This window comes from Suricata suricatta, chromosome 9, assembly GCF_006229205.1.
Source record: "Suricata suricatta isolate VVHF042 chromosome 9, meerkat_22Aug2017_6uvM2_HiC, whole genome shotgun sequence".
NCBI classification, from domain to species: Eukaryota; Metazoa; Chordata; class Mammalia; order Carnivora; family Herpestidae; genus Suricata; species Suricata suricatta.
The window spans coordinates 45,876,760-45,895,522 of record NC_043708.1 but is presented as its reverse complement, the minus strand read 5'-3'; the positions used below and the strand labels follow the sequence as shown (position 1 = coordinate 45,895,522).

At 41.6% G+C, this 18,763-nt stretch overlaps 1 protein-coding gene across 4 annotated transcripts in view; it reads left to right on the top strand.

Annotated features, from left to right (window-relative positions):
- FRMD6 (FERM domain containing 6) overlaps positions 1–18,763 on the top strand; it is a 79,731-nt gene that overhangs the window by 53,291 nt on the left and 7,677 nt on the right. For all 4 annotated transcript variants that reach the window (XM_029951808.1, XM_029951809.1, XM_029951807.1 and 1 more), the window contains 7 exons: positions 1,259–1,445; positions 4,614–4,769; positions 7,847–7,912; positions 8,736–8,804; positions 12,153–12,327; positions 16,555–16,890; positions 18,013–18,144. In XM_029951808.1, the coding sequence (XP_029807668.1) occupies positions 1,259–1,445; positions 4,614–4,769; positions 7,847–7,912; positions 8,736–8,804; positions 12,153–12,327; positions 16,555–16,890; positions 18,013–18,144 (1,121 nt within the window). The remainder of the gene's footprint in view (positions 1–1,258; positions 1,446–4,613; positions 4,770–7,846; positions 7,913–8,735; positions 8,805–12,152; positions 12,328–16,554; positions 16,891–18,012; positions 18,145–18,763) is intronic.

Genomic DNA, 18,763 nt, shown 5'->3' with positions numbered 1-18,763 from the left:
GTGCTGAAAAGAAGGAAAATATATTATTTAGCCACAAATTAACCCCCTGGGGCTAATGAATGTTTAATTCATCCCTGTACTTCTGCTCTTTTCCCCAGGGATGTACTAGTCCAAACATCGTGGGGTCAGCATTATACAAAGAAGTGCCCTGAAAAGTACTCTGTCCCAAGGCGAAAAAATTACATAAATGCTTTATTTTTAAACTCTTCATACTTAAACATGAGCTTATTTAAAATAAGCTCATGTTTTTATTGTCATCAGCTCATGCGCTATAAAGCTCAAACATTTGACTTAAAGTAATAGGGGAGGCAAATAAGCTCATTAAACACACACACACACACACACACACACACACCCTTTTTTTTTTTTTTCTTCCTGCATTTTTACTTTGATCACAAAAGCATCCCGTTTGCCTGTGACATTTTTTGGAGCTTGACCATGTTTTTCCCCAGTCAGCACGTTTTACTCAATGTATTTAATGAGAACTATATTTATTTCTGACCTCAAATGGATTGTAATGAACACACTAGTAGTATTTCCATTTGTAAGGAACATCATGACTGTCATAACATGTACCTATAAAACCACACCCATAAAGTAACATCCACTTAATTAAAAAAAAAAGAGGGAGAGAGATTTAAGGCAAGCTTTTTTTTTTTTTTTTCAGTTCATTCTGAGAAAGGAAAAAAATACAGTATAGGTTTTTTTTAGTGGGTATTTAAACAAATATTTTTAGAAGGACCTTAGGGTATTTGTAGTGTACTCAGCTGAATAACACAACAAAACAGAGTAGCAAAACATTAAAGCCAGAACTGTCCCCTCAGATTTGTCCTTGTTTGTGTCGTATGTGCCGCATCATTGCAGCAAAGTTACTTTAATGCAGACCATAAATGCCTAGACTTCTGTAGTAATGCTAATTTCCAGAAATATTTCCCATGTTGCAGTGAAATGATTCAGACCTTGCTTCCAGTCTCTGAATGAATTAAATGTTAGAGGCCTCAGGAAGTGTTACTTTTGCCTGTCCCGGTAGTCTACTTGGAGTCCTGCCTCCCTGCAACCTGGGCGAGGCAGCAGTCTGCTATTACCCTCAAACCCCCCCCCCCCACCTTTTCTTTTCAAGAAGTGTGGAGGGAGGGAGGACGCGGGAACAGAAACAGAAGAGCTCTTGTCACCAGATGGATAGCAGGATTTGGGCTCTGTTTACACGCCATTGGATTGTTCCATCAAATGTGAGTTCTGTTTTCTTTTATTTTCCTAGTGACAGAGCAGCAAGATACTATTATTACTGGCACCTGAGAAAACAAGTTCTTCATTCTCAGTGTGTGCTCCGAGAAGAGGCCTATTTCCTGCTGGCAGCCTTTGCCCTGCAGGCTGATCTTGGGAACTTCAAAAGGAATAAGCACTATGGAAAATACTTTGAGCCGGAGGCTTACTTCCCATCTTGGGTAGGCACTGTTTTCAAGTTTTAAAGTGTTTTCTCTAGCACATTTCTACTTCATTATGCTGCTACTCATGTTGCTTCAAGAAATGGGAACCCAGATGTTTGTGGCCAGTAAAACCCTTTGTGATGCACAGATATAAGTTTAGCACTTAAGAGCATTGTACACATGATTTCTTGATATATTTGATCTGTTCCTTCCAGTTAAAGGGGAAGAGGATTTCTGTCCGTCCTAAATGTGGTAGAACTTGGAACTTACCAGCCCTTCTTTCGGCATTTGCATGGTCTTTACTTCCTTATTTGCTCTTAATTCAAGCATTACACTTTAAAAAGTAAGATCACAGGGGTGCCTGGGTGGCTCAGTCAGTTAACTGACTTCGGCTCAGGTCATGATCTCATGGTTTGTGGGTTCAAGCCCACCTTGGGCTCTGTCTGACAGCCTGTCTTCCGATTCTGTGTGTGTGTGTCTCTCCCTCTGCCCCTTCCCTGCTCATGCTGTCTCTCTCTCAAAAATAAATAAAACATTTAAAAAATAAATAAAAAATAAAAAGTAAGATCATTCACACCTTTTTCTGTGTTGAGGAAGCAAATCTAAGTAGTTGGTTTGCCCTGACCACCATCTCCTCCTCTCCCAAGAGGAACCATGCCTTTCCTTCAGCAGGCAAATTTAGGTTTTTCCAGCACGAACTGTCTCAACCCTGTTTTCTCCACCCAACCCTGCCCATGTCTGTGCCCACCCTTCCTCCAGGTCTCCGCTCTAAGTCAGATTTTTTACCTTATTTCCCAGATGCACGCCTCAACACACTTCCATCTGCCTTCTGTTCCCACCGCTCCCCTCCACCCGTCCAGACACCCCTCCAGTCATCAGTGACTTTGAAGTCGCCAAGTCCTGTGGACATTTTCCACTTCTTTTCTCGGCTGCATTTGACATATAACCACTCTCATCCTGGGAGATCTCCTCCAAGTGAATGCTTTTTTTTTTTTTTTTTAAACAACCACATATGTGCCGTCAGCTCCCAAATCTGTTTCTCTCCCCTGTGTCCATGAGATAGCGGTTTACCCATAGGCATCCCAAACTCAAAATGTTCCAAGTCAAATTCATCTTTTCCCCACCGAATTTTATGTATTTCTACCTCTGTGTTCCTACTGTCAGCTAGTAGCGCTGCCATCCACTGGTCACCCAGAAACTTGAGGCTCCTGCCAGGCACTTCTCTCCCCTTGCCCTGCCCACACCAACCAGAACAACGTCTAATATAAAACATTTGATTGCCCAGCACCAGCTTAAGAAGTCGACTCTCTTGAATCTTTGTTGTGGTTGACTTCCTGAATGTTGATTGTGTGCCCGTCCCGTTGTCGTTGCTCCCGCCCCCCAGCTTCCAGCTCTGTTGGCACTCAGCAGCACTGCTGAGGGGGCTCAGCTTTGCCTCCGTCTTTAGAACCTGCACGTCAGTGGATTTTGCTTCTGATTTAAATCTTCTGGGGCTTCCCTCTTACCTCCAGAGTGAAAACCAGTCTCCCACACAGAACTGAGAAACTTTGCAGGATCTGATCTCTGCCATCTTTCCAGCTTCCTTTCTGGTTGTCCTGCGCTGTGACTTCTATGTTCCGACAACATCCAGTAATCCCAGTCTCTCCAAACACGCTGTGGTATTTTGTACTTCAGGCCTTTCTACCTGAAGTTCCCGTAGCCAGTGAAACCCCTCTCCCTGTTTGACCTGGCGAACTCCTGTTCCTCCTCCAAGACTCAGATGTATTCCCTCTGGGCAGACTGTCTGGGTACCCACCACCCTTGCTCTGGGCTCTAGAAACCCCCGACACATAGTGTTTGACATCTTATTTCTGTTTATCTTTTGCCTCCAGTGAACTGTTTATTAGTATATTCTAAAGGACAGAATTAAATTTCACCTCTTCTGTCTCTTCAGCACTTCACATTGAGGTGCTCAGTATAAGTTTTTGTGGACTGATCGACAGTATGTCACTGTATTAGAGAGAAACCACAAAAGGTGTCAAGCTTTTACGTATCAGTGTCCGTGGAACGCAAATTAGCCTGTACTTATGTTCTGTAAGTTGTCATCAGAGACTTGCTGAATCTTGGTCTTTAAACCAGAGCTCCCCAGTCAGTGCCCAACAGCCTCCAGAGTGTGGAGATAAAAGTTTCTTCAACCTTTGGGATCACCAAAGCCACCTACTTCAGTGCCCTTACAAATATGATTTTCTGTGTGTTCTTTGAGCTGAGAAAGATTGACAAATACCCATTTAGGTGATCTCCATGTCAAAGGAGTCTAGAAAGAAAAATCAGTAACTTTGAGTTCTCAACAATATTTAATAGCCAGTAATTTATCATGTTTACTTCAGTAGGAAGAAACAAAATGTCAATATCTATAAAAACATTTTAAACTAAAAATTCTTCAATTTTTTATTCTGATGATTTTAAGCACTACTCTTTTTGCTCTCTTTGCATAATCTTTTCCATATTTTGTAATCCTTAATGAAATCAGCTAAGATTTTTAACTAATCAGCACGTTTCTCTTAGCCTGCAGCTCCTGGATACTATATATTTTGGGCATTGAAAAGCTCAGGCTACTGTCCGTTGAAAAACTAAGCCACAGTGGATTGCAATGAATGTTTGAATGAAATTGGTTTCTCACAAATATTCAAGTAGGGTGTTCACATCAGCCTTTTATGCAAAAACCAAAAACGTTTCAGAGAATTCCTCCCAGTCCCCTGCCTTCTGTGGATTAACATTTAGAACCTCCCACTCTGTGGCTGTAATTTTAGAAGAGTTAAGTAGGATCCAGAACCTGAAGATGTGTTGACAGTAGATTTATTTCTTGGTACCAATAATTTTGCAAGTATAAACAGTGATGTGTACAAAATTTTGCAAGTTTGCATGTTTTTTTCTTGGTGAGTTTAAAGCCAAGAGAACATATTTTTCTCATTTCTTGTATTTTTTTCTTCTCAGATATGCAGCTAAATTGACTTTGTAGCTTCTAGTATTAGCTGATTTAGCCTAGTAATATAACAGATGCTGATAACAGAATAAAAGTGGGAAATTTCCTGGTGGAAATTAGCCAACTTCCACGATCTGTGTTAGGTCCTTGTCCTGTCATCATTTGGGGGGCGAGGGTAGGACTTCCATCCCTCCAACTGTGCATACCCACTGTGTTCCAAACAGGTTGTTTCCAAGAGAGGGAAGGACTACATCCTAAAGCACATTCCAAACATGCACAAAGATCAGTTCGCGCTGACAGCTTCCGAGGCTCATCTCAAATACATCAAAGAGGCCGTCCGACTGGATGACGTTGCGGTTCATTACTACAGACTGTATAAGGTGCGAAACTGCAGTAAGTCTGCAGCTCTTGGTTGTCATTGTTAAATGTCTGTTTACTTTTGAGAGAGAGAGAGTGTGGGGAAGGCGGAGAGGGAGGGACAGAGGATCCAAAGCAGGCTCTTCGCTGATAGCAGAGAGCCTGATGTGGGGCTCGAACTCACTAAAGAACTGTGATATCGCGACCTAAGCCAGGCTTAACCCTGAGACACCCAAGCACCCAAGTATGCAGCTTCTGAAGACAAAATACCTTCTTGATTAGAAGAAGCTTTTATTAAAAGTTGTCATTTCATTTTTTTAATGGGCTTAAAAAAAAAGGATTCATGTGAACTGTTTCTCATGGTAGGTCGGTCTTGGAGTTAATGATGCTTTTCCTCGGGCCTCAGAGCACAACGGAGTCTTTTTTTAATGCTTCTAATATTGAGATACCAAGTGGCTTCAAATCTGGCCTTTCAGTGACTATGAAATAGTTATTCTTCTCCTTTCCAAATCTGCATTTCTGCCTTCAGGACTAACATTTGCAACTTGTTTGATCAGTAATTTTTTAATATTCCTCCAAGTGAGGCCATTCCTGCACTGTATCCATTAATTAGAAGAACCACCACAACAGCTAATATTTACTAAGCATTGTTTTTATGCAACGCACTTTATTTCCTTTTTTAAATCCTCAAAGTTCTATAAAATAGGAACTGTTAAGTTCATTTTACAGATGAGGAAACAGACCAAAGACCACAAAACTAGCAAGTGGAAGAGCCAGGATTCAACCCAGGTCTACTTGACTACAGGAATTTATGGATAAAAACAGTGCCCAGCACATGTTAATCTGTTACCATTATCATTGTTAGTATTATGCTGCTTGTTACTGCTATACCCTTTGTGGCAAGCTTAGCATAATGAAACCATTGGAGACCAGGCTGTAGCTTTGGATATATTACTGGATAATCTTCCTGGCTGGTGCAGAAAACTTAATAAAGTACCAAAGAATGGTATTTATTTCTCACTTCCATGCCCAAGAGATGCAATCGTTAATGTCCTGTCAACCGTGAGAGGCAAAATCGAGTTCTGTAAGATCTCTTTGGCCAAATTCCTGAAGGACAGAGTTGTTTATTTCCTTAAGAGATTTCATTTGTGACACCTCAGTTTATATGAGAAAATGCAAATAAATGACATTTGACAATCAGTTTGTATTTTAAAATGTACAGGAAGTATGAACGGTATATAGGAAGGAGTGAGTATGGGTTTAGAGTCAGACCTCAGAAACCCCACGTCACCACTATCATGGGATCCCAGGCAAATAGAACTGTAATTCTGGGCCATCTATTAAGTGGGAATGTTTCAGTACATCTCAGAAGGTTGGGAAAATTCTGTGATGTAATGAATCTGAAATAACCAGGTGGAATGTCTGGTACATTAATCAGTGCTCACTAAATATCAACTGTTTCTCATTTGAAACGGAAACTTAGTATTTTAAAGAATCCTGTTAGGAATCCTTTAGTAAATATTCCCAATATATCTTTTGCTTAAAATTAATCTTTTATTTGCTTATGATGTGGTACTTCTACATGGCATAGAAAATGACTCTTTTATCTTTTTAAAACAGGATAACGATAATGGCACTGAATGAAGTAGGGAAATAGATATTGTTACCTCATGGGCAGAGTTGTCATTCTTTAGAAATCAGGTGGCAGCCATTAAAACTGCTTGTCAAGTGGAAATGAGGTAGACATAGGACAGGAGACATTCTGGCAGAGAAAACTTCTGAGTCCCTCTCCAGCGGTGCACACCTTGTGCCTGCACAGCCAGCATTTTTATGAGACAGTTGTATTTTCGGAAGCAAGCAGAGTAGCCTTGAAGAGGAAATTGACCTAAACTCATAGTGCTGGATTGATTTCTCCTGCTAAACCTATATTGTGTGTGCCTTTAAAAACATATTACTTGGAGAAAACAGTCCAAATAGTGAAAATAGGCCGTATCATGTCTTTACTATGCCAGATGAGGTTGTATTTTCTAAAAATTTCTTCCCATATTCTTGGGAAAGCTGGCGCTAAACATGCTCTTATTTTTATTGAGGAATTTCATAATGAAAATAGTTTAGTTACTTTGTAATTTTATTTATCTTCTGTTTTGAACTTCATACCTTATATCCCATTATTACACATGAGCACTCCAAAGATGTGGCCACATTTCAGAGTGCGTTTAAAATTCAGAGAACATTTCATGAATTTTTTCCCTTATACTCATCATAGTTGATTTTTTATAGTTTATGGTTTAGCTGGTAGAATGTATATCATATCGGCAAGTGATAATTGAACTTCTTAGGAGTAAGTATTTTCTTTCCAAACAAACTGAATATAAAGCTTTTAAAGCTATTTATCCTCATGAAACAAGAGCCTTAAATAATTAGGTTTGCCTCTGATTTGGGCTTCAGAGGCAGGAGAGTTAAATAGTTTGAAACCTATAAAACCTAGTGCATCTCAGAATATATGACATAAGATTCAGATTCCGACATCTGGAGAAAGGTAGAAAGCTAAAAGAATAAATAAATAAGCAGCAAAAATAGTATTTTTTACTAGAATTTTCAATGATACAGGTATTTAAAATATTGTCAGATATGTATAGTGAAAACACTAATTCTTTGAAATCTCAGTGGTTTATAAAACGTAGAATATATTCTTGCTCATACATATGTGCTCATGATTTTCTTAAAGCTTATAGTAAACTAGGGATACAAAAATATGGATGAAGTTATTTAAATTTTTCATGTTTATTCTAGAGAGAGAGACAGAGACAGAGTATGAGTGAGGGAGGGGCAGAGCAAGAGAGGGACACAGAATCCAAAGCAGGCTCCAAGGTCTGAGCTGTCAGTGCAGAGCCTGATGCAGGTCTTGAACTCAGGAGCCGTGAGATCATGACCTGAGCCGAAGTCAGAGGCTTAACCAACTGAGCCACCCAGATGCTCCTGAACAAAGTTATTTTAAATCGAAATTTTCTCATCAGATTTCTCCTCCTCTCTTTTGGTGTTTAATTTTCCATTGTATATAAGAAAAATCTACTTTTTCCATATGATTTTCTTTCTGTAGGATAAAAGGGAAATTGAAGCTTCTCTGATGCTTGGACTGACCATGCGGGGAATACAGATTTTTCAGGTCAGTAAATGAGAAATAAGTGTCAAATGGTATCTGCCATGTGTCACATTGATAGGTTCACTGGTTCATTTCTGGCCACTGGTTGCCCATTACTTCCTCGTTGTCTAGTACAAATGGGGAAGATGTAGGATAGATGAAGTGATACAGTCCAAACCATGACAGTCCCTTATACTCATCATAGTTGATGAGTTCATGTTCATCATTAACAGATCATTAGCAACCACACATTTTTCTTTGCGTGTTATTGATTTTAAATATCCTGATGATGACACTCCTTGTGAGCATTATAACTGTGTAAAGAAAACAAATGACATCTTAATACAGTGCCAGACCAGGCATTTTCATTTCCATTACACTTTTCCGACGAAGCCCATTCCATGTCCATGTCACGCTCTTGCAAGTGGGAGGCTATTCTACCACAGCCCTCAGCAGGGAAGAGAGAATGCCTCTTTCTGTGAGACCACGGAGAATATAAGGATCTCTTATCTTGATGTAGGCACAGTATCCCATTATGAAAGTCTGAGTGCCTTATCTCATCTCTTGAATGCGTGAGTCTTTGGGGATTTTTTTATTTAAATTTATGGATTGGCTCAAAGGGAAAAGGTTGCCCTCAAAGGCCAGATAATGCAGTCACTCAGGAACCGAAAGCTACAGAATTGTATCACTAATCTTTCAATTACTGTCTGAACATCTCCAAAGAGAGTTGAGGACCTCTTTCAGATTTTAATTACTGTATTTTCGTTTTCTAGGAGAGAAGTTAGAGCCATTTTAAAGTGTCTGGCAGTTTCCTCAGTAACTGTATGCATTATAATTTTTTCCACAGAATTTAGATGAAGAGAAACAATTACTTTATGATTTCCCCTGGACAAATGTTGGAAAGTTGGTGTTTGTGGTAAGTTTAAAATAACTGACTAAAGAAAAATTGCTCAGTTGTTTGTTTTTGTGGATTTTTGTTGTTCCCTGTTTTGTTTTTAAGAATAATGCTGTGCCAGGCACAAAAGGTGGGTTGTTTTTCTTTCTTTTTTTTTTTTGAAAAGTTGACAATGAAGACAACTTGCTTTTTTATATACTTTTTTTTTTAACTTTTTCTTGTATTTATTTTTGAGAGACAGAGACAGAGCACAAGTGGGGGAGGGGCAGAGAGAGAAGGAGACATAGGATCCTAAGCAGACTCCGGGCTCTGAGCTGTCAGCTCTTGAACTCACAGACTGTGAGATCATGACCTGAGCCAAAGTCGGAGGCTTAACCGGCTGCGCCAACCAGGTGCCCACAACTCGCTTTGTTATATTTTTATATATGTGCTCTCTTCATTGCCATTCATTGGTCATGAATCTAAAAGAATCTACAGCAAAAGAAATTGTTAATTTAATTTGTGAGTGTGGTCCCCATTACACTATCCTAAGTTACTCTAGTTGCAGAAGCAGTGTAGTGGGAATCATACAAGATGACTTCAGTAAGAGAATGATTTTAAAAAGCCTACATCAGAGGGATCAGAAAACAGAAAGCCATAATCACAGGATAAATTACTCTTAGCATGGGGGTCGGCCAGTTCTTTTGGAAGTTACTTCTTTTGAGCAAAGAATAAAGAGTGATATAAAAAGATGTTTCTATTAATATCTAACTCTTTGAAAGCTCATTATTATAATGAAAGGTCTACAATCCTTAACAGGAAAAAATGCTATTATTTTTAGAATGTTGAGAATAGTATCCTCTTCTTGTTATGAGAGCAAATTCATGATTTTTCCCAGCTGTTTCTCTACTTCACCGGCTTTCTCTGATTTTGGGTAGGGCTCAAAGGATTACAACTAATAATATGTATATCTAGTGGTCATTAAAATCCATATTTTTTTCTTTGTTCAGAAGTTGTTGGGAAAAATATACAAAGGAGGAAGATAAGGATTTGTCCACATGTACAAATAAAGAAGATGGCCTATATAAATAAAGGGCTGTATTGCCAAATAGCATTTGGGCACTGACTCCATACTGCCCTGTGAAGTCAAAAGACCTGTTCCTGACTTTACATTATTTTAATTACTTGGGCCCAGTTCAATCTGATATCACTCTACTCATACATCAAATGGGGCCCGACCTGCCGCCTCCTCACTGGCTCTCTTTCGTTCAGACCCTTTGTGCAAGGATCTGAGCTGTATGAAAATGAACAGATTATTACCCAAATTACCCCTGTCATGTCCCAAATTGAGTAGACATAAAATTCACTCATGAAATTCTCTTAAGGGTCCTGGACACAGTGGTTCCTGAATCTAGTTGTGCATCAGCCTCATCTGAGATGAGCTCCTCATCTGAGGAGCTGGTTTAAGATAAGGATGTCTGGGCCTCATCCTCCTACCCTAAGAGGTTTTCGATTCACTGGGTGTGTGTGGGTTGGGGACCGGCCACCTAGTTGAATAAACATCGCAGGTGATTCTTCTCACAGCCAGCCCAGTCCTGCCCCACTTGTATGACCTTGAGCAAGTTACTTAACCTCGGTGCCTTGGTTTCTTTGTTCCCAAATGGGGGTAATTGGTCCACCCCCATATACTGATTGTGAGGATTAAATGAGTTAATACCTGCCTAGTGCTCATTCAATGTCAGTTACTGATTGCCCTTCTAGCATTGGAATCCACTGGTGGTTCCTTTAAAATGGGGTGCCCAGGTGGCTCAGTCAGTTGAGCACCTGAGTGGCTCAGTCAGTTGAGCGTCTGACTTCGACTCAGGTCATGATCTCACAGTTCATGGGTTTGAGCCCCGCATCGGGCTCTATGCTGACAGCTCCAAGCCTGGAGCCTGCTTCGGATTCTGTGTCTCTTTCTCTCTCTGCCCCTCCCCCACTCATGTTGTATTTCTCTGTCTCAATAATAAATAAACATTAAAAAAATAATAAAAAATAAAATGAAAAATCGAGAGGTGAAAAATCCATTCCCAACCGAGATACACAAAACCATATTGTTTTTTATTGAATTCAAGTGTGTAGTTGGAAGATGCCTCCCTCTTGGCTTTACTTCTGCCCTCTGGCTGGGAATCCTCTGTCTGCAGTACTCCTTATGCAGTCCTGCTTCCCAGCTCACTCATAGGAAAGGTGAAGGAACTGATCATTCCATGTAGGGCATCTGGGTGACTCAGGTGGGAAGGCTTTTGATGGCAGCCCAGGTCACATGATCTCACAGTTGGTGAGATCAAGCCCCATGTCAGGCTCTGTGCTGACGCTGCAGAGCCTGATTGGGAGACTTTCACTCTCTGCCCCTCCCTCGCTCGCATGCACACCTTCTCTCTCAAAATATATAAACTTTCAGTATTCCATAACTATAAAAAACTGTGCCAAACTCTCATCCTCATCTTATGGTAATGAACTTTATATGAATGATCCCAAACTTAAACAGTGAAATTCCTTAATATCCTCTGCTGATAGAAGTATTAACACTACTTATATCCCTTCCTTTCTCTTTCCTGTCTCATCCCTTGAGCTATCCCTCTAGCTTACAGTTCCCTCCCACCCCCCCTTTTTGTTAAGTAAGCTATACACCAAGGATGGGGCTTGAACTCACAATCCTGAGATCAAAAGTTGCATGCTCTACCAACGGAGCCAGCCAGGCAGGCGACCTGCCCCCCGCCTTCCCCTTTTACCAGCTGAAGACGTTTTTTATTGTTCTTAACCCTCGGTATTTATAGTGTTTGCTATCAAACTCATTTATTTCCTCCTCATAGTTTGTCACAAGCTATAGTTATTTTGTGTGTTTATTTGCCATCTCTCCCACCAGAATATATTTCTTTGAAGGTAGAGACCTTGTCTTTCCTATTCACTGTTATTTTCTCAGTGACTAGCACAAGTGTTTGGTACCTAGTGTTTAATATTTGAGTGCATTATGCTTTTAGAATTTGTCATCTTATTGGCTGAATTAGGGGATTAGAATTGCATTGGAAGATACTTTCATGATGGGCCCTTCTCTTCTCCATTGTATAATGGCCTGACTAGCTAGGGAAACCAAAGAGATTCCTCAACTGTCATACCCACTCCGTGTCGGCTGGCAGACCCTGGCTCGACACTTCCCTGAATTTTTGGTAATCCCTGTCCTGTGACATCTTTGAAAAGGAAAACAGTAGTTTATGTCTCACTGAATTTTGAATGCTGCTTTATACATCTATTTTTGAACCTGCACTTCTCCTCACTAAAAAGAAAATGAAAGGGGCCTTGGCAAATTAGAGACTTACCTTCCAAAGTCTGATTCATGCTTTTGCTCCACAGGGTAAGAAATTTGAGATTTTGCCAGACGGCTTGCCCTCAGCCAGGAAGCTCATCTACTACACAGGGTGCCCGATGCGCTCCCGACACCTCCTGCAGCTTCTGAGTAACAGCCACCGCCTCTACATGAATTTGCAGCCTGTCTTGCGCCACATCCGGAAGCTGGAGGAGAACGAAGGTATGGCGGAGTGCTGGGGGAAGGGGCACAGGGTGCCTTGGCCACCTGTGGCCCCTTCCTCTATAGCTGCCGTCACACGGGGCTCTAGACCCCTGCCGAATGGGATTCCAGGGTCGGGGCTCTCCAGATTCAGAGCCGTGTTCTCCTCACATCTCATCACTGTCCCAGAAAACCAGGGAGAGCCTTGAGGCCCAGTGACCACACCACCTGTCCCAAGTACCTGAGGTCACCCCTGTCATTATCTACCCCTGAATACAGTCTCTTTAACATTTCCCTCTCACATGCTTTGAAAATCCTTGCAAAAAGCAAGATGATGCAGGGCAAGATTTATCTGCAACTCAGAGCACCTTGGAATTTGGAATTTTTTCCAGTGTAATTACTCCTTAGATTAAAGTAACGATAAAGGTGGGTGACAAATGTCTCCCATCTCTCTTAGAGACTGCTGAAAGGACCCCAGGTCTGGGTCAACAGGAATGACAAAGGAGAAAGACGTTTTCTTCTTCTTTTTTTTTAGTGTTTATTTATTTTGAGAGGAAGAGAACGGGGAAGGGGCAGAAAGTAGGAGAGAGAGAGAAAATCCCAGACAGTTTCCACGCTGACAGTGCAGAGCCCAAAGCTGTTCTTGACCTCACAAACTGAGACCATGACCTGATCCGAAACCAAGAGTCAAACGCTTAACTTACTGAGCCACCCAGATGCCCTGAAAGAAGTTTTCATTTGAGGATTTTATCAGCCAGTCCTGTGTGGGCTTTGCTGAGATACATTTGGGGCCCTGAAAAGGGGAATGAGTTACGGCAAGGAAGAGGAAGGCCTCTAAGAGCAGACTTCCACTCTACAGTATTGAGCTAATGGTTCGCGCTTCATCTTAAGTCACGGTGCCCAGGGTTACTGCATTTAACGCACACGAACTTCTGATCCCCCAAAATGCTACTGTGCGTATTTGCCTGTTTCAACGTCTTCAGTTTGTTTTTCAGATTCACATTGTAGTAGTACTTATAGTTCAATTAGATTAGATTTAGGATATCTGCGTGAACTTTTGGATGCAGATTCATGTCTCAGGTCCCTGTCTGAAACAGATTGATCTCTCAGACCACACCTTTCTCACAGAAACACAGACAAGTACTTGTCCTCTTAATAAAAAACCTCTAGAGGTTCGCACAGCTGATCAGTTTTTCTCAAAAGCTCTCTCTCTAATCAAATGAGACCCAGTTTGGGGATGCCATTGCATTTTAAGTAGCCATTAGAACGTGAATCGTTTCACACTGTCTGCCACCAAACTGCTTCTTGTCTTTGGAGGGAACTGGGGCATTGGCTTCCTCTGCTTCCAGGCTGCGAGTTCTTCCCCGTGACTCATTGGTGTAACAGACGCATCTCTGCAGGGGTGACATGAATATTGGGAGGAATCGAGAAGTGCCAAGGGAACTTGTAAGAACAGGCGACTTACGTGCAGAGCCCATCATGTGCCAAATTGGTCACATTCCTACGTGGCCAACTTATAGCACCTTGAGAAGTTTGTTTATTTCATCAGCTTTGCCAACATTTTAGTAAATTGTTTAGATGACCTTAAGGGGAGCCCTTCATAGCCCAAAAGAATTCTAGAACCTCTGTGGGTTCTAAGGTAAAATTATAAAGAATTTTCAGTTCTTAGCAGGGTTTTGTCTGTTACCATGCATAGTATCGAGTACACTGGGGGTTTATGCGAGTAGGGCAATGAAGGAATGATAAAAGTGTGAATTGTATTTGTTATTTGGATAAATGTAGATAGATTTGGGCAGATATCTTTTTTCTTCTAAAGAAAACATACTTATTCTACTAAGAGACCCATCACAGTCTAACGAATGCCCAAAACTAAGTTTCTCTGGGCCAGTTTTGGCCTGATGGCACTTATTTAACCCACACTTAAAGTCTTCATCATTTTTACAGTAAAGCCCTTTTCTTAGCAAACACACACACACACACACACACAGAAAGAGAGCATGATTTTCTTTAATTTAGAGCTACCTTGTCGGACACACTCTTTTAGTATTTTATAGTAGAAAATCATCACAAGAATTCTTCCATAGCATTTAGAAGGAGGAAAATGCTTTTGTCATTAAAAAAAAGTTTAAAAAAAAGGTTTTTTTTTTTTTTTACCTGACTTTATTCAACAGTTGAAGCTTATTCTTAGGTCATATGCCAAGAGGTCACACTGCATTCTGTTCCCAAATAATATGTGAAAAGCTCTGTGATCTCTGGGCTTTTACAACAGAGGGAATCCAAAGAACACCAACACATTGATAATCTGCTTTTGACACTGGTGATTACTAGGGAGGTAGGAGGTTGCATTTACCAGGTCTCAGAATAAATTTCATAATTCCATCATTTCCTTCATGATACTTCTTGTTTGTACGAGATCTAAGTGATTCAGCCCTAGAAGGGAACACTAGCCAGCCATATAGAACAATAGGCCGTGCTGACACATTGACAGGAAGTAGATTTACACTAGGCTCCTGTGAGGTAGACAGCAGGTTGGCAAGTGCTTGTCTTCCGATCTCCTAATGAGTATAGGGTAATGGTAACTGACTCTGAACCTGCTGGAGGGGTTGGGAGTAAAAGGGCTATTTCTAAAGAGGTAGAAAGCTTTTAAGTTATTAGAGCCATAATTCCCAATTGTCTTAGAACTCTGGCACCCTAAAGAACTTTTTAGAAAACTATTTTCACTTTCCATCTTCCCAAATGCCACACGGTTATTTTTTTTGAAACCACCGTGAATAGAAATTGTATGAAAATTTCCCAAACCCCTTTAGCTCTCCATCTTCATCTCAATCCCAGTTGCCTTCAGAAAACAGGAATCTTTAGAATGCAGACTATCCCTAAAAGATGGATTTTAGATGATGCACATTTGTCTCTGCTGTGTGTTTTGGGCTCTGGTATCCAACCCCAGTCTGCTTTCTGTGTGGCTGCACATTCTTACTGTTGTGTTGCACCCTGATGCCCTAGAATTGACATGAATGGCTGGAGCCCAAAAATGTACACATAGCCGTCTGCAAGCATTTTTACATTTTGCATCCTGGAAAGTGCATCTTCTTTTTCTACTGATGCTTCTTCCCTCCCTGGGGAGCCTGTGTGGATTATACTTCATACATCAGGAGTGCAAGTATTTTCACTTAACCAAGGAACAAGACGATTAAATCCATCAGCAGGCCCCTGAGAACCCAATTAGTCTACAAGTTAGCAATTTCTGAAATAATATCAATTTAACATTCCCCAAATGCATGCTTCATTGCTCTAATGCATTATTTCTCATGAGTATTAAAAATACAAAGAATCTAAACTATGTCTCTGGTTTACAGTTTGACCTGAAACACAAAAGTATTGTATACCTGCAACTCAGTTGTAACATTGTGCCTTAATGTAATCCTTACTCTAGCATTTGATAAAAGGGACCTTCTAATATTATGTCTTGGTGTTAAAGATCGGCACTGACATGTTAAATCAAAGAACAGTTTTGTCAGTCAGAGGCCACATGAGTATAAATCATCAAACCAGTAGTGATTACTGTTTTCTAATAGATAATAAAACCTCACTAGTTCACCCCAAATGGAGAAAAGCAGTTTTCGTTAATGAAAAACTAAATTTTAGAACTGTTTGAAAGGAATTTGCCAAAGAATAGTTTTATTTTAAAATTATATTCAACAGTCAGAACTGAGCTAATAATGCGCCAAATTGAATAAATGAAATCACTGGCAATTAGTATAATTATATTTATTAAACACTCTTCCATAGCGGTGCTTCTGAAATCATTTGTGGGGAAGGACCATATTTTTAACATTTCTCATCCACCCACCGTGGACTGATACTTATACAAAATACAGAATCACCTTAGTGGCTGTCACGGTTCTGTCAGGTTGCTTTAAAAATCTCTAAGTATTTGTACTCACTTACTGGACTTATATCACTGTGGACCAATGACAGTTTGCAGACAAGAGGTGGCCTGGCGACTCGACTTCGAATAGCACTTTTCTATAGTTTGGAAGCTTCAAGACCCTTTGAGTAGTTTCAGCACTCCCTCAGATCTGTTGTACTGGTTTTTGCTCATCTCCCTAAGCTGAGCCCCCATCAGAACCCTCACCGCGCCCAGTCACTAGATCCCAAGTGTGAAGGTTGCACGCGTTCTTAACCTGAGGTGTCCTGTAAGCTGACCAGGTGCTCCCCCGCCCTGCTTGAATGTGCTCCTCCCCCCCGCAGAGAAGAAGCAGTACCGGGAGTCCTACATCAGCGACAGCCTGGACCTGGACGTGGACCAGCTGGAGAAGCGGTCCCGGGCCAGCGGCAGCAGCGCGGGCAGTGCCAAGCACAAGCGCCTGTCCCGCCACTCCACCGCCAGCCACGGCAGCTCGCACACGTCTGGCATCGAGGCGGACACCAAGGCCCGGGACGCGGGGCCGGAGGACAGCTACTCGGGCAGTGCCATCCACCGCAAGCTGAAGACCTGCAGCTCCATGACCAGCCATGGCAGCTCCCACACCTCTGGCGTAGAGAGCAGCGGCAAGGACCGGCTGGAGGAGGACCTGCAGGACGACGGTGAGCCACTGGCCGTGGCCGTCCACGCTCGCGGCGCTGGCCCGCTGTTGCCCGCCCCCTACTTCCTCTTGCCTAGTTTTGTTTTTTCCCAGGCATCCATTCTGGAGGACTGCTGTGTAGAGCACAGCTAGGAAGTAGTAATGGAGAAGAAGAGGTGTCTTGCACTTTCCCCCGTGATTTGGTGGAGTTGCTTGTATCGGTGAACAAAGCATTCCTCTGGTCACGATCCTTTGCCACCACGGGGTTGGAGGCTAGTGGAATCTGAGTCCTAGCGGTTTATCCGAAGTAGAGGAGAGGTCGGTGCCACAGTGCTCATATCTGCACTTCTGGTTCCCAGATTAGATAGGCACCAGTGAGGACAGCAGTGGAGATGCAATGATAGTGACAGAAATGCCTTAAAGTTTGCAGAGGGGGAAAAAAAGACTTGAGCCCAGGCCATTGGTTATTTATTAAGTATTTCTTTAATTCTTCCTATGCAGCCGGGACTCGAATGTAAAAGAAAGCACTTGGCTGCTTAACTCTTTGTTATGGAGCTAAAACCAGACCTCCGGCCTGTCTCAGCCAAACTTAACATATGTGTGCGTCTTCTTTATTATTTTTCTGCCTCAAGTGCTGTATAGCACTCAGGTTTGGGGAAAGGATACCCACTTGATTAAGCAGAATGGAGGCACATTTGCTTGCTTACTGTAGAACTCACATGGCTCTCCAGTGAAGTCACTGAGTGCCCTGGGAGCAGGCAGCTCTGAGAAGTGGGAGCTTCAGAACTACTCATTGTGTGGATCACAGCAGTCTGCTCTGGCCTTAGGCATGCGGCCCATCAGTCCCAGTTGCCCTTTGTCATCTAAGCAAGGTGGTATAGCTCTTGCCTTCTTTCTCAAAGAGTAAAGAATAACTGACAGTTAAATTGTGGCATTAGAAGACATGTAGATAACACAGCAATCCTGTGGAAAAGAGAGCAAATACATCTAGTTGAGAATTGTCTCTAGAGTTTCCTGCTGTAGATTCTCATTAGCAAATGTATTTTAAAATCTGAATTACATAGCCTCCCTCAAAGTGTGGCTGTGAATGCGGGTGTCCATTTTCTTTCGTATCACTAAATGTCTTTTCCTTCTTCTGTGTCAGAAATAGAGATGTTGGTTGATGACCCCAGGGACCTGGAACAGATGAATGAAGAGTCTCTGGAAGTCAGCCCAGACATGTGCATCTATATCACTGAGGACATGCTCATGTCACAGAAGCTGAATGGACACTCTGGTGAGCTCTTAGAGGAAGTTCTCCTCCTGAAGTAGTGGATTGTCTTGGACTAAGAATTAGCAGGTGCCTCAGAGAATAGAAGGGTCAGGATGGGGCTCTCAGTGAGAGACAGGACTGGAATCAGAACCTTTCCAAGTCAGCACCATAGACTGCAGGGTGGAGTACCTTGTGAGGAAGAAAGGGAAAAGAAGGGGAGAAGCATCTGGTACTGAGAATTAGCATCTTCTGCCCTGTGCTCAGGACAAAGTAGTAAAACACAGTTTTCTCCTCATCAGTTGTTTTGTTTTGCTATTATAAATGACAATCATAAAACCCTAGAACACATCTAGAAGAGACCCTGGAGACCTCTTTACAGATGAGAAAACCAGTAGATGAGGGGGACAGATACTTATGTGGCTAGAAACAGAAGTCCGGTCTCTGGGTTTCCTTTGTATTGTTTTCCCCCAACTAGATCAGAGTGGGTATGGGAGTGTGGAGGAAAAGGTGTCGAAAAAGGTTGGCGTAAAAAGCCACTCCTATTAAATTCCATATTTGATTAACTTGACTAGAAAACTTGCATTCACTGTAAACCTATTATAGGATTATATAATACAATATATAATATCTATTTCTATAAGAT